General features: G+C 39.8%; 1 protein-coding gene across 50 annotated transcripts in view; it reads right to left on the reverse strand.

Annotated features, from left to right (window-relative positions):
* The window catches only part of EPB41L2 (erythrocyte membrane protein band 4.1 like 2), a 210,971-nt gene that overhangs the window by 81,958 nt on the left and 114,578 nt on the right, over positions 1–14,435 (reverse strand). For all 50 annotated transcript variants that reach the window (XM_086316523.1, XM_086316516.1, XM_086316521.1 and 47 more), the window contains one exon: positions 4,744–4,848. In XM_086316523.1, the coding sequence (XP_086172649.1) occupies positions 4,744–4,848 (105 nt within the window). The remainder of the gene's footprint in view (positions 1–4,743; positions 4,849–14,435) is intronic.

Genomic DNA, 14,435 nt, shown 5'->3' on the forward strand with positions numbered 1-14,435 from the left:
AATCGCAGCACTCCAGGCCTCCCTGTCCATCACCAATTCCCGGAGTTCACTCAGACTCACGTCCATCGAGTCAGTGATGCCATCCAGCCATCTCATCCTCTGTCGTCCCCTTCTCCTCCTGCCCCGAATCCCTCCCAGCATCGGAGTCTTTTCCAATGAGTCAACTCTTTGCATGAGGTGGCCAAAGTACTGGAGTTTCAGCTTCAGCATCATTCCTTCCAAAGAAATCCCAGGGCTGATCTCCTTTAGAATGGACTGGCTGGATCTCCTTGTAGTCCAAGGGACTCTCAAAGAGTCTTCTCCAACACCACACTTCAAAAGCACCAATTCTTCGGCACCCAGCTTTCATCACAGTCCAACTCTCACATTCATACATGACTACTGGAAAAACCATAGTCTTGACTAGACGGACCTTTGCTGGCAAAGTAATGTCTCTGCTTTTGAATATGCTATCTAGGTTGGTCATAACTTTCCTTCCAAGGAGTAAGCGTCTTTTAATTTCATGGCTGCAATCACCATCTGCAGTGATTTTGGAGCCCCCAAAAATAAAGTCTGACACTGTTTCCACTGGTTCCCCATCTATTTCCCATGAAGTGATGGGACCAGATGCCATGATCTTCGTTTTCTGAATGTTGAGTTTTAAGCCAACTTTTTCACTCTCCACTCTCAGTTTCATCAAGAGGCTTTTTAGTTCCTCTTCACTTTCTGCCATAAGGGTGGTGTCATCTGCATATCTGAGGTTATTGGGATTTCTCCAGGCAATCTTGATTGGAGCTTGTGCTTCTTCCAGTCCAGCGTTTCTCATGATGTACTCTGCACATAAGTTAAATAAGCAGGGTGACAATATACAGCCTTGACGTACTCCTTTTCCTATCTGGAACCAGTCTGTTTTTCCATGTCCAGTTCTAACTGTTGCTTCCTGACCTGCATACAAATTTCTCAAGAGGCAGGTCAGGTGGTCTGGTATTCCCATCTCTTTCAGGATTTTCCACAGTTTCTTGTGATCCACACAGTCAAAGGCTTTGGCATAGTCAATAAAGCAGAAATAGATGTTTTTCTGGAACTCTCTTGCTTTTTCCATGATCCAGTGGATGTTGGCAATTTGATCTCTGGTTCCTCTGCCTTTTCTAAAACGAGCTTGAACATCTGGAAGTTCATGGTTCACATATTGCTGAAGCCTGGCTTGGAGAATTTGGAGCATTACTTTACTAGTATGTGAGATGAGTGCAACTGTGTAGTAGTTTGAGCATTCTTTGGCATTGCCTTTCTTTGGGATTGGAATGTCAGTAGGTGCCCAATATGCTACTGGAGATCAGTGGAGAAATAACTCCAGAAAGAAAGAAGGGATGGAGCCAAAGCAAAAACAATGCCCAGTTGTGGATGTGACTGCTGATAGAAGCAAGGTCCGATGCTGTAAAGAGCAATATTGCATAGGAACCTGGAATGTCAGGTCCATGAATCAAGGCAAATTGGAAGTGGTCAAACAGGAGATGGCAAGAGGGAACGTTGACATTCTAGGAATCAGCGAACTCAAATGGACTGGAATGGGTGAATTTAATTCAGATGACCATTATATCTACTACTGCGGCAGGAATCCCTCAGAAGAAATGGAGTAGCTATCATGGTCAACAAAAGAGTCCGAAATGCAGTACTTGGATGCAATCTCAAAAATGACAGAATGATCTCTGTTCGTTTCCAAGGCAAACCATTCAATATCACAGTAATCCAAGTCTATGCCTCAACCAGTAACGCTGAAGAAGCTGAGGTTGAACAGTTCTATGAAGACCTACAAGACCTTTTGGAACCTTTTAGAACTAACAGCACTTTGTTAGAGAAGCTCAAACTGACAAAGACAGAAGGCTAGAGGTTAAGTCTGGTTAATTGCCAGAACTGGTGAATATTTCTTTCTTTAATATGCTTAGGGAATGGCAGAAGCCCTGAAGGTCCCTGGAATTAGCATCAAGCATTACAGCACTCTGAAGGTCCTGCTTAGCAGCGTCTCAAGAAAGTCCTGGAGCAGAAACCATCTCAGTACACTCTAGGATCAGGCAGATCTTCACAGAATCTTGGCTGATCAAACCTACCACTTCAGGGGACTTCCCTGGTGGTCTAGTGGCTAAGGCTCCCGATGCAGAGGACCTGGGTTGGACCCCTGGTCAGAGAACTAGACCACTCGTCCAGCAAATGAGGAGTTCAAATGCAGCAATTAAGGATCCCTAACTGCTACAACTCACAGAATGCAATGGCACCCCACTCCAGTACTCTTGCCTGGAAAATCCCATGGACGGAGGAGCCTGGTGGGCTGCAGTCCACGGTGTTGTGAAGAGTCGGACACGACTGAGCAACTTCCCTTTCACTTTTCACTTTCATGCATTGGAGAAGGAAATGGCAATCCACTCCAGTGTTCTTGCCTGGAGAATCCCAGGGACGGGGGAGCCTGGTGGGCTGCCGTCTATGGGGTCACACAGAGTCGGACACGACTGAAGTGACTTAGCAGCAGCAGCAGCAACTGCTACAACTAAGACCTTGCTGTTGTCGTTTAGTCCCTCAGTCATGTGCAATTCTTTGCAACCCCATGGATGGTAGCCCGCCAGGCTCCTTTGTCAATGGGATTTCCCAGGCAAGAATACTGGAGTGGGTTGCCATTTCCTTCTCCAGATATACCAAGTCACCTCTACTCAGAAGACAGTGGGCTCTGGCAAACTCCACTCCCTTCCGACCTGCAGTTCGATTCTTACACCCTGGACGTCTATGTCCAATTCAAGTCACCATGGACAGGGTCCAGAACGCACCATGGTGGATAAACACCACTTTGAGCTGCAGACACATATGAACAGGCTTTCCTTTTACCTGGAAGTAGGAGAACTAGGTTGTCATAAATCTCTTCCCTTCCTTGGAAGGTTCCTTCCAACCAGTGAAGACTGACTCTTATAACTGAGAGAAGAAGCCCTCAGCTAGACAGACACTGGCACAAAACTAGCCTGTCTCCCACCTGTTCTCCCACAGGGCCCTCATCTTTCCCAAAAGCCACTCATTTTCCATAAGTGTCTTCTCCTACCTCTTTCCTCTGTTAAGATGCCCTAACCACTTCCTGCAGTCACAGTTTTCTGTGAACTCCCACTTACTCACATGAATAAAAGTCATCTTTTGTCAGTTTAATTTGCGCACCTCCAGAAAACAACTTAAAAGAGTGTATTAAAACATTTTCCTCTGACTCCATGGGAAAATATGAGAGTGAGAAAAGTTTGTATTATTTTTTTTTCTTGCCATTTGTACATATAAAAAGCAGGCTATTGTGGGTTGTTTAATTAATTTACTAAATCAAATGGGACAGACAACTTAAGCACACAGTGAGAATAAACCCATTTATATCATCATCTTATGATAAAAAGGTTCAGAAACAGCATGCTAGAAAAACAGAAGTGCAACAAAATTACAGACAGACAATAAACTGATCACAAATCTACCCTGGTACAGCCCAAATCAATTAATCAATCAATCACTCTACCACTTGAGTCAAGCTGGACTCCGCGTTCTGTTTTGCTCCCAATAACCCACACAACAGGGTAAGGAACACCTTCATCCCTACACAATCACTAATGTATTCAGCAAGGCCAACACTCTCCTGAACCTCCAGACAAGTATTGGGTATTCCAGACAAGATGGGTATTCCTGATATTTCTTCCAATATTCCTCTTTCCCTGCTTTTTGGGCGCCCCTGGTAGCTCAGACAGTAAAGAATCTGCCTGGAATGTGGGAGACCTGGATTCAATCCCTCGGTTGGGAAGATCCCCTGGAGAAGGACATGGCAACCCACTCCAGTATCTTGCCTGGTGAATCCCCATGCTATGCTATGCTATGCTATGCTAAGTCACTTCAGTCGTGTCCGTCTCTGTGCGACCCCATAGACGGCAGCCACCAGGCTCCCCCGTCCCTGGGATTCTCCAGGCAAGAACATTGGAGTGGGTTGACATTTCCTTCTCCAATGCATGAAAGTGAAAAGTGAAACTGAAGTCGCTCAGTTGTGTCCGACTCTTAGCGACTCCATGGACTGCAGCCTACAGGCTCCTCCATCCATGCGATTTTCCAGGCAAAAGTACTGGAGTGGGGTGCCATTGCCTTCTCCCAATCCCCATGGACACCTGATATTTCTTCCAATATGCCTCCTTCCCTGCTTTTTGGCAAGCTTAACTCCTAGAATACAGGTGAATTCAAGAGCTAAAAATTCAAAATAAAAATTTTAAAACCAGTTCTTTCAGTTTCTAATAATTCATGTAGGATAAGACATTCCATTCTGTTTAAAATACAAGTGGAAAAGCATACACACCCACCCACAACAGCAAAAAGTTATACATGAAAACAAAAGTTTTCAACATTTCCAAATTCCTGCAATGAACACTGGGGATTCCCTCATAGCTCAGTTGGTAAATCATCTGCCTGCAATGCAGGAGACCAGGGTTCGATTCCTGGGTCGGGAAGATCGCCTAGAGAAGGAAGTGGCAACCCACTCTAGTATTCTTGCCTGGAGAATCCCATGGACAGAGGACTCTGACAGGCTACAGTCCATGGGATCGCAAGAGTCAGACACAACTTAGCAACTAAACCACCACCACAATGAATATAAACTGTCACAATAAAAACATAAAATAAGTTATCTGAAAACTAAATTTTACACCAGTTAAGAGAAACACACAGATTTTTTTTTTAAGACAATATAAACAAACTTAAGATAACTTCACTTACTTTCTGCTCAGGGTTCTCCTGAAACATAAGTCCAAAGTAGTCCTTTTCCAAGAGATTGAGGTGTTCACACACTTTGTCAAATAACACTTGCCCCTTTGCACGTTTCTGAGGAAAAAGAATAACATCCTTACTTTTCAAGCACTAAAGGTCCATGAGTGCTATAAATCAAGGACATCATATCAGAAAAATTATCTAGCATAAATTAATATGATATTTATTTTCCAATCCTCTATTAAAACAATACCCAAAAATGACTCATAACTTTTTCATTTTAAACTCCCCACTCCCACACAAAACATTAAGTTCTAAAATGAAAGCATGATTAGCCAGATGGTCTAGGCTTTACTGCTACTCCGTGTTAATATTTCAAAAACTAAAAAAAGTAAAATGCTTAAAGAGTTCACTTATTTGTTTTTAAAATAGTACAAAAGTATGTCTAAGCTGCCTCCCTCAGTTCCTCAAAGTGGCTCATGCACACTCTCCCCAGGAAAATCATTAAGCTCCGTGTACCCTAACACGAATCATCCCATCACCACTTAAGTTTGATTTTTATTCCCAAGTATCTGTAGAGTAGAAATTATGTTTTTCAATACAAAGTTACACTTTTTCTGGAGGATAATATGGCATTCACTCCTTAGAACAAATCCTAAAAATAAAAGAGAATGAAACTGAGACAGTAAATCAGCTGCCTCCAAGGATTTAATTTACTATCAAGATATATAAAAGCCTATGACAGCTTCAGAAGAAAATTTCACTATTTAATCAATGTCAAAACAAAGTGGTGACTCCAATTAAAAGGCACAGCCCTGGGAACCACCAAGTGCAGAGCTGAGTCACACACACACTCCTTCCCCTGCATGGATATAAACCATCCCTGGACTGCAAGTGAGAAAGGAACAAGCCAGAAGATAGACATGTTCATCCTCGAGACAAATGCCTCACATTATCGAAATGTCTACTAGTTAGTTCATCCAGAGTGTGAAAATGAATGCTTGCCACACAGACATCTTTAAAAATGGAGTAAGATATAAAAGACATTTCAATTTCAAATCAGGACAACTCTGATAAGGGTTTTCAAAAGATAAAGCCTTCACAGAAACTTGATTCAAGTGTGTGTTTCTCTCCTCTATTTATGGAAGCAGAGGTAAGAAATCCATGCCTGAAACACTTGTGAAGGAGAATCTACAACCTTTATTATCAAATTTTTATAGTTAAACACTTTTTTTTTAGGAAAAGAATTACATTAAATAGTAGAGGGAAGAGGGAGAAAAGCCACACAGATTACGTGATTTCAACATTACAAGCAATGTGCTATCCACCTCGCTACAGATTCAAACAATGATAAAGTATACATGAAACAGGTAAGTGTTTATATGTCCACACATTTAAAGTACACACAGATATAGTGTAATAAATGAGAGTACTGGGCTCCAGATTCCAAATTCCAAAGTTCTAAATGCCTTTTCACTATTTATAATCTATGTGACCAGGGACAAGACACTTAAGTTCTATTTGCCTTAATTTGTACATCTATTAAATGATAATGGAATCTACCATACAGGATGTGGTTAAGTGCTAAATGACTTGTAACACATGATGAGAGCTCAGAACAGTGTGTGGATAGTGAGGGCTTAGTCAATATTGGCTCTTATTAAAAGCTGGAGAGTTTTTAAACATGAAAAATAACTAATTTCACTTACATGAAATTTAGCATTAAGCTTCTAAAATGAAAGTTTCTGAATTTCATTATCTGCAAGCAAGTATTAATCTATATAATCAAGACTCTGAGTTTGGAGGTATTTTAATTGACTTTACAAGGAGAAGGTGACTCATATCATGATAGTTACTTTCTTAAATGTGCAGTAAAATCCATTATCTCTTCATAAGTGCCTGGAATAGATATGAGATTTGGTTGCAAATAATAGCAAAAAATATTTTAAAGGTAATCAATAAGATAGAATTCAATTCCTCTGACATTAATTTCAACAATATTGTTCAGTCTCTAGAGAGTAGAAGATTGCCCAGCATAATAGATGCTTGTTGAATCAAATGAAAATACAATAATACAGCATACTCTATGTGACATACTTATTTTAAATGTAGTGACAGCTACCACTCAGGCTCACAGTGACTGACCACAGTTGTACTGATAATTCCAGTGACTACTTTATAATTAGGAAGTGTTCTTATCTAAGGTAGCAAAGGGAGAAAACTGTTAGAGCTCTCGCCACATCTGTCTACTTGTTCATCACACACTACGCACTTATAAGGAGGTATAAATTAGGTCACAGAAGATTTCATAGAAAGACACTAAGAACTCAATGGATGCTTATATAGGCAGTCGGCCTGTAATCAAATACAGTTTCCAAGCAAAGGTGTTACCTCTAGGAAACCTCTGGCAGAATGACAACTCCTTTCAAATAAGCTAACTACTGAAACGGATTAGCCCTAAAAAATCACGGTGAAATGTGACAGCCTCAAAGGAGATTCATGCTATTTTATTTGGTTGGAATGTTATTTGAAATTAGGGTAAAAAGGATAGTTAAGACAACTGACGTCTATAAATAGTAACACATACCTCAGTTCAAAGAGAAAACCACATTCCAACATTGCCTTGCCATCAATTTTTATTAATAAATCATACTTTCTCACTGCTTTCCATTTCAAAAATAGAAACATGCTCTCATGGACAGAATTCCCCTAAAAGATTAAGAGCAAAGTATCCACAAAGCTCATTGCCACAGTCTGGTGCTGGCACGCTGGGCAGCACAGGGAGGCATTCACACAGGGGTTGGAGTCAGACCCAGTCCTTCCCTCATTCAACTTTCTGTAAGCACTTTACTATTATCGGACAAGTCTAACAATGGATGAACCACTTTGTCTCCTTAACTGTAAGATGAGATAGCAGCTCTCTCACAGCTCACCGTGAGGGTCAAATAAACCCAGGAAGATGGTGTATATTAAAGTGCCAAACCAAGTGCCTCACTCAATCGCAGATGAATTCTATTCCCAACTGTCTTTCATTAGCCCACATCCAACAAGCACCAAAATATCTTCTAGATGCTCAGATTGCTTCTCCACGATTCTCTCCTTCCCGTCGCCAGGAAATAGATATTTTAAATGCTCGATAAGATCTTAATTGCACACAAGTATTACTTAAGCTTTCATTCAGCATCTCCACCCTGAAGGAGAAGACAAAAAAGCAACAAAGCCAAGAGGCATGTGCTGAAAGATGCATATACAAAAGTGCATGGGAGAAGCACCAAGAATGGAATGAGTAAAAGCGGCTGAGAAATATCGTAACCTCACCATGTTTGTGGCATCTGAAATGATTCTTAAGGAAATGGAAAATAAATGATTCTCACAGATAAAATCCCAACAAGTATAATCAAAAAGATTAAAGACACATAAGGAAACCAGCTACTATTATTGAGCATTAGATATGACATCAGTCAGAAATTCAGAGACAGTAGACAATGGAAAAGTTTTCACTTTTCACTTTCATGCATTGGAGAAGGAAATGGCAACCCACTCCAGTGTTCTTGCCTGGAGAATCCCAGGGACGGGGGAGCCTGGTGGGCTGCTGTCTATGGGGTCGCACAGAGTCAGACACAACTGAAGCGACTTAGCAGCAGCAGCAGACAATGGAATTATCAAGTACAGAACACAAAATTAGCATTTTTATGTGTTTAAAGAAATAAATATTTTAAAATACCAAGGAAAAAATAACTATCAAAAAGCAGAACTTCTGAAAAGAACCAATTAGAATACTTAGAAATAAAACTAGAATAATTAAATTATAATCCAAATGGGCATGGTTTGATACAGTTAAAAGGTGGAAGACAGATCTGAAAAAACTACACAAAATGAAGCAAAGACAGATAAAGACTATGAAAGAATTTCAGACCTGTAAGCTAGAAGAGGGGATCTATTCTATATATACCTTCCCAGAATTCTAGATGAAGACAATAAAATAAGAGTTTTCATTTTATTAAATTAAATTTAAATTATTTTATTAAATTAAAATCAAAAGAGTAACGGATGATAAATGCTACAACTCTCAAACTAAGGAAACCCAATGGATCTCTAGTCAGATAAAATAAAAACCATTAACCTACAATCACTTTATTCCATTAATTATTTACACACATCAACATTCAAAAGATTTTGACGTGTATTTAAAAAAAAATAGATACTACAAAGCCATCAAGACAAGAGAGGAAGAAACAGGAGCTGGAGAATAAGGAGTAGAGAAAGAAAACTGTAATAGAAAACTCAAGAAGTTACTCTTAAAACACCTAAAACTGATCTGCCTTGGAACCTAATTTAAAAAGGCAAACAAATTAGCATATTTCTTCTAATCTCATAAAGAAAGCATACCAAATTATCAGAGACATAGTAAATGATACATATTTACTGTACCAAGTTATTACATTTCATAAATATTAATCTGTAATCAAACTTGCCTGAGTGTGCTCTGACAGCAACACGACCCAGTGGCTCACCACTTCTTTTTTGCCTTCATGCTGTTCACAACTCACTCCATAAGTAATAATCCTCATCGTTTGGAGAAGAGGAATCAAGATACATTTCATAATACAAGTACATGAAAATGTTGAGGGTGGGATTCACAGGAAGTCCAGGAATGGTTAGGAATCCATGCTTCCATTGCAGGGGGCAAGGGTTTGATCCCTGGTCCAGGCAACTAAGATCCCACATGCCACGTGTGTAACCAAAAAAAAAAAATTTGTGTGGGGGGCATGCAAAGTGAGATTGTTCCTTCTCCCCTCCTAGATTCTGGCATGCACCACCATTCACGTGAATCCTCAATCTCAACAACAGGCCAATAAGAGCATCACTACCAGAGCAGAACGGGACACGGATCTGAACACCAGCCCTGCCTCCTACCTGCCGTGTAACCTCAGGCATGTCCTGAGTCACCTTATGGTGGGGATCAAAAAGTTAAATGTACTGAAGTACTTAATAAAATGTTGCCACATTGTGTGAATGCGTTAAAAGGCAGCTGAAAGCACAGAAACTTTTTGAACTATTCTAAAATAATAACCAATTTTAAATATCATTATAAAAAGCTTTCCATTACTACACTCAATCTCACTTCACAATCAGAAAACTGAGGTTATAGAGAGTTTAACTGATCTAACTTTTTCAGTCTGATTTCCTGAATTTCTTTTAAAGAACTGAATTCCTATGTGTGATGTCCATAAACATTAGTACTCTACATCTGTAACCAGGAAGGCAGTTTTCCCATATTATCATTGTTTTGATTTTTCTATAAACAACTTGAATTATGGTGCGTGAAGGGACTACAAACACATTTTTCAACCAAGCGGAATACACAGATAGTTTGCTTTACAATGTGCATTAAGATACTAGTATATGTGGCTGGTTCATTAGCTGTAGTAACTATGGGCAGGTGCTGCCAGTCCCACATAAAAAGGGCAGTTAACTTGCCAAGGCAAGCTCTAAATTTCTTTTCTACCTTAATTTCCAAATGTAAAACCCTACCTCTAAGACAAAGCTCCAAATTCTCCTCCATGAAGCCTATTCCAATCTTCTAATATTTTTCTCCTTTAAGTACTTTATTTTACACCTATGGTACTTACTCTTTAGTTCTACTTCTTTTGATACTTATTACTTCTGAAGACTGGGTTCTTTAAGTAATAGTGTGTCTCACTCACTCCAGTGTCTCCAATAGCAGCGCTTCATTGAGTAACTCAGCTCACTTATAGGCCAGAAGATACATTGGGGGCAATGGCTTGGCACTTAAGCTGGCAGAGTTGAGTCCAGAAGCAGGTCTTCTGGCTCTCAGTCTTATGCAAGCTCCTGGCTCTAGAGCTCATGGACTACCAACCCATAGATATTCAAGGAACTAAGCTAGACACACACTGCCAACTAGATTCTAGAACAGCCACAAACCTACATTTTATTTTCACAATGTACAATTTTCTACATTGTATTTGACTCTTCCTTAGTAATTAGAGCACTTCCAAATACTTCTTGGGAACTAAAGGAATGACGTCGGCAGAAAAACCAATGTGCTCCTTTCTCTTAAGAGCCAGCCATGCACCACCTTTATCCAAAAGGAGACTGGGGTTTTGCAGTCTTTACACATTCCTTCCCTAGGACATCAGTCGTTGTTATTTCTTCTTGCTATCTGAAGCGTGCTTTTGCTTTATATCTCTTCTTACACTAGAATCTTTATAGAGTACAAACTGTGTTCATCTCTATTCTGATAATGTAGCACCAGTTAACAATTAAAGCCATACAACAGTTAATCAACTTGGCAAGTACACTTCAAAAAGAAATCTTACTTCCTATATTAAATGACAGCAAGCTTTACAATCAACTTTCCCCCCATCTACCTCTACCTAACTCCAAGAATATCAATGAACAGAAGTATAAAATCAATGGCTTGAAAATTTAAACCAAAAAAAAAAAAAATTTAAACAGTCCTTTGGTCTATATCCAGGTATCAAAAAAAAATTTTTTTTTCTTTAAAAGATGACATAACCCATGAGAGACATCCAAAGGACAGAGACAAAGCAAGACAATTTAGGTAGGTTTAAAATACATATTCTTCAAGGATTAGAAGACTGGCTTTGGGGAACTTCTTTTGGGAGGGGTTGGGAAGGCTCAGCAATCTATAGCAAGCCCAGCTGAAGAACGGCAGGCTGGAATCTGAGACGCGGAGTTCCCCGGAGCCTGTGCTGTTATTTGTGGCATTCGCTATTGAGGCCAAAACATGACATTTCTGGAGGCCTCTTGACTTGGAGGAATTTGTGCAACTGCTTACCCGGCAGATTGCAGTTGATGCCACACACCACTGGCGTTCTATAAAACACCATCACTGTCTCCGTGTGGGCCCCTCCACACTGCAGTTATTGTGCACCCAGGAGACGGTGCTGGGAAGCATACAATGCAATCCATACATCCCAGCCTCGAGCTAAGTGTTTTGCGCTAGCTCACAACTACACTGTGCAAATATAAAAGGCCAAGGAAAGAAAGGTATACACAGAGCAAACACAACAACGGAGACATTGTCATGGGGGTGGAGGAAATCAAAGAGAACCTTACAAAAGGGGAAAGGAGTGTCTTAAATAGTTTCAGGCCATCATTTTATCAGGTCATTCTTTTCCTACCCATCTGAATGACACACCTCAGCCCCAAAGTGCATTCAAATCCTGGAAAAAAAGGAAGAAATCACATCCAACAATTATGTGTGTGTATGAAAAATGTAATTCCAGAGTAAATATCATTATAATGAAGATTTTTAAGTTCTGTTCATTCCCCTTATCATTAAACTTGAAAAAGGATTTGACTGCTAAAAAAATAATATGTATATTATTCGTATTTTATATAAAATAAAATAAAATAAATTTTTTATAAAACCTTCACATATGATAGGTTTCTTATAAGACACTACCGAAAATAACAAGAAAAAAGAATCCGCCTGCAATGAGGGAGACCTGTGTTCAATCCCTGGGTTGGGAAGATTCCCTGGAGAAGGGAAAGGCTACCCACTTCAGTATTCTGGTCTGGAGAATTCCATGGACTGTAATAGTCCATGGGGTTGCAAAGAATCAGACACAATTGAGCGACTTCCACTTTCCCTACACAGTATTCCTTGAAAGTGAAGTCGCTCAGTCGTGTCCAACTCTTTGCGACCCCGTGGACTGTAGCCCGCCAGGCTCCTCTGTCCATGGGATTCTCCAGGCAAGAATACTGGAATGGGTTGCCATTTCCTTCTCCATTCAAGTACTCAGTAGCATCCAATTCTTTGTGACCCTATGGACTGTAGCCATCCAGGTTTCTCTGTCCATGAGGTTCTCCAGGCAAGAATACTGGAGTGGGTTGCCATTTCCTCCTCCAGGGTATCTTCCCAACCCAGGGATCAAACCCATGTCTCCTGCATTGGTAGACAGATTCTTTACCACTGAGCCACCTGGAAAGCCCTCAATTCCTTCAAGAACAGCCTCCAAGGGAGGAGGGAGAAAAAGTGAAAAATCCTCATAGTTCATTACAAAATCTCTATTTCTTTCCATTCCACAGTATCCAAGGAATCGTGACTGAACAAGGGAAATTCTGCAGTGCTGTTGACATGAATGACATAAAACACTATTCAGTGTAGTTTTAGGAACTAGAAATAAAAATTAAAAGGCTGCTACAAAACAAAGCATATGCTAGGCCAGAACACACTGAAAAATATGCTCAAGTAACTGTATCCTACAATAGTATTAAAGGAAATTCTAGTGTAGACAGAAGCAGCATAGAGGCTCATCTTTAATAAAATCACATGCATGCCTTAATTAACTCCTCAAGAACAGAGGAGCTTGCCTTTCCCCTATGTTATAAAGCCCTATTTCATGATTCAGTGATTCCAAGTCTATCCAAGTCTACATGCAGTACTGACATGGAATGCTTCTCTACTCCCATCTGTTGGGTTTTGAAATGTTTCATAATTCTTAACAGAGCACACAAATCATCTCATAAGCAATCAGATAAGTTTAGATGGCAAATAAGATAGAAAAATGTTTCACCTTTATGGTATACGGAAAATGGCAAATAAATGCTAATTTTTAGTTTTAATAAAAGAAACAAACTTCTTTTGTCCATAGCCATACATCCTTTATTTCTAATCAACTAATTCAACTACAGAAGAGGAACAACTCTGAGGGATCAGAAACATGGAGATTCAGCAAGAAAGTTAAGGAGTGTCAGGGCACGCCTCCCCAAAAGGCCACCTCGAATACAGCCTTCTACCTCCTTCTCAAACTGCCTTCATTTTTCATTTCCCTTGGTGTCATGAGTGAAATCCAACCACTTACGAACCTTTAGCGTGAACAGGTTTCTGTTAAAATGCTAATGTCTCCTAGAAGGCAATGTAAGCAATCATCCACACACTGGAGTCATTCACTCAGGCTGCTAATTCTCTCGTTACTTAGCTGAGAGATCTGCTAACATTTGGGATTAGAAGAATTTTGATTCTGCATGGAGAAACAGTAGGCAGGTAGCATAGCACATTTTTGTATTATAATTCTACAAAAAAGTAACAGGATATCATCATGGAACTAGCAACAACAAGAAAGTCTAGGTGGCAAAAAGGACTAAGAAACAGAAAAATAATATGGGGGAAAAGGGGACTTTAAATTTTGGCCTGAATTAGAAAAATGAGGTAGAAATTCTGTCCTTTTCCACCTGTTCCAAGATTTAGCACCCAGAACTCAGTTCAGAAACTTATATGTATACTTTTATAAATTGACTTGGAAGTCTAATCATTTGTATATTACTTCTATAGAAAACATACACTCCAGATAAATAATTTTCTGAAATATGACGTACATATATATAACCTGTTATAAGCTGGAAACATCCTTTATAATACTTCTCTGCGCACCTGTATTCACATATTCAGATGGTCAACTCAAAGCCCCCCGATCTTACTTCTGCCCTAAAATGCAGACCGTGTGACATGTGACATCTGCTTGAAAATCAGAATCTTTTCCAACAGAAACAATATTTTTACATGGTAAGTGGGTTTCCATCAATCATTCCCTATCTTCAACTCCCATGCCCACACTGTGAGGTCTGTAACATGTCCAAATATAAATACTAAAGTCCATCATAACTTTTACAGAAGAATTTGGAGTTAGTTTAACATTTCCTGGGAAATC

This window comes from Bos grunniens, chromosome 9, assembly GCF_055505025.1.
Source record: "Bos grunniens cultivar Pamir isolate PY7600 chromosome 9, Bosgru_T2T1.0, whole genome shotgun sequence".
NCBI lineage: Eukaryota > Metazoa > Chordata > Mammalia > Artiodactyla > Bovidae > Bos > Bos grunniens.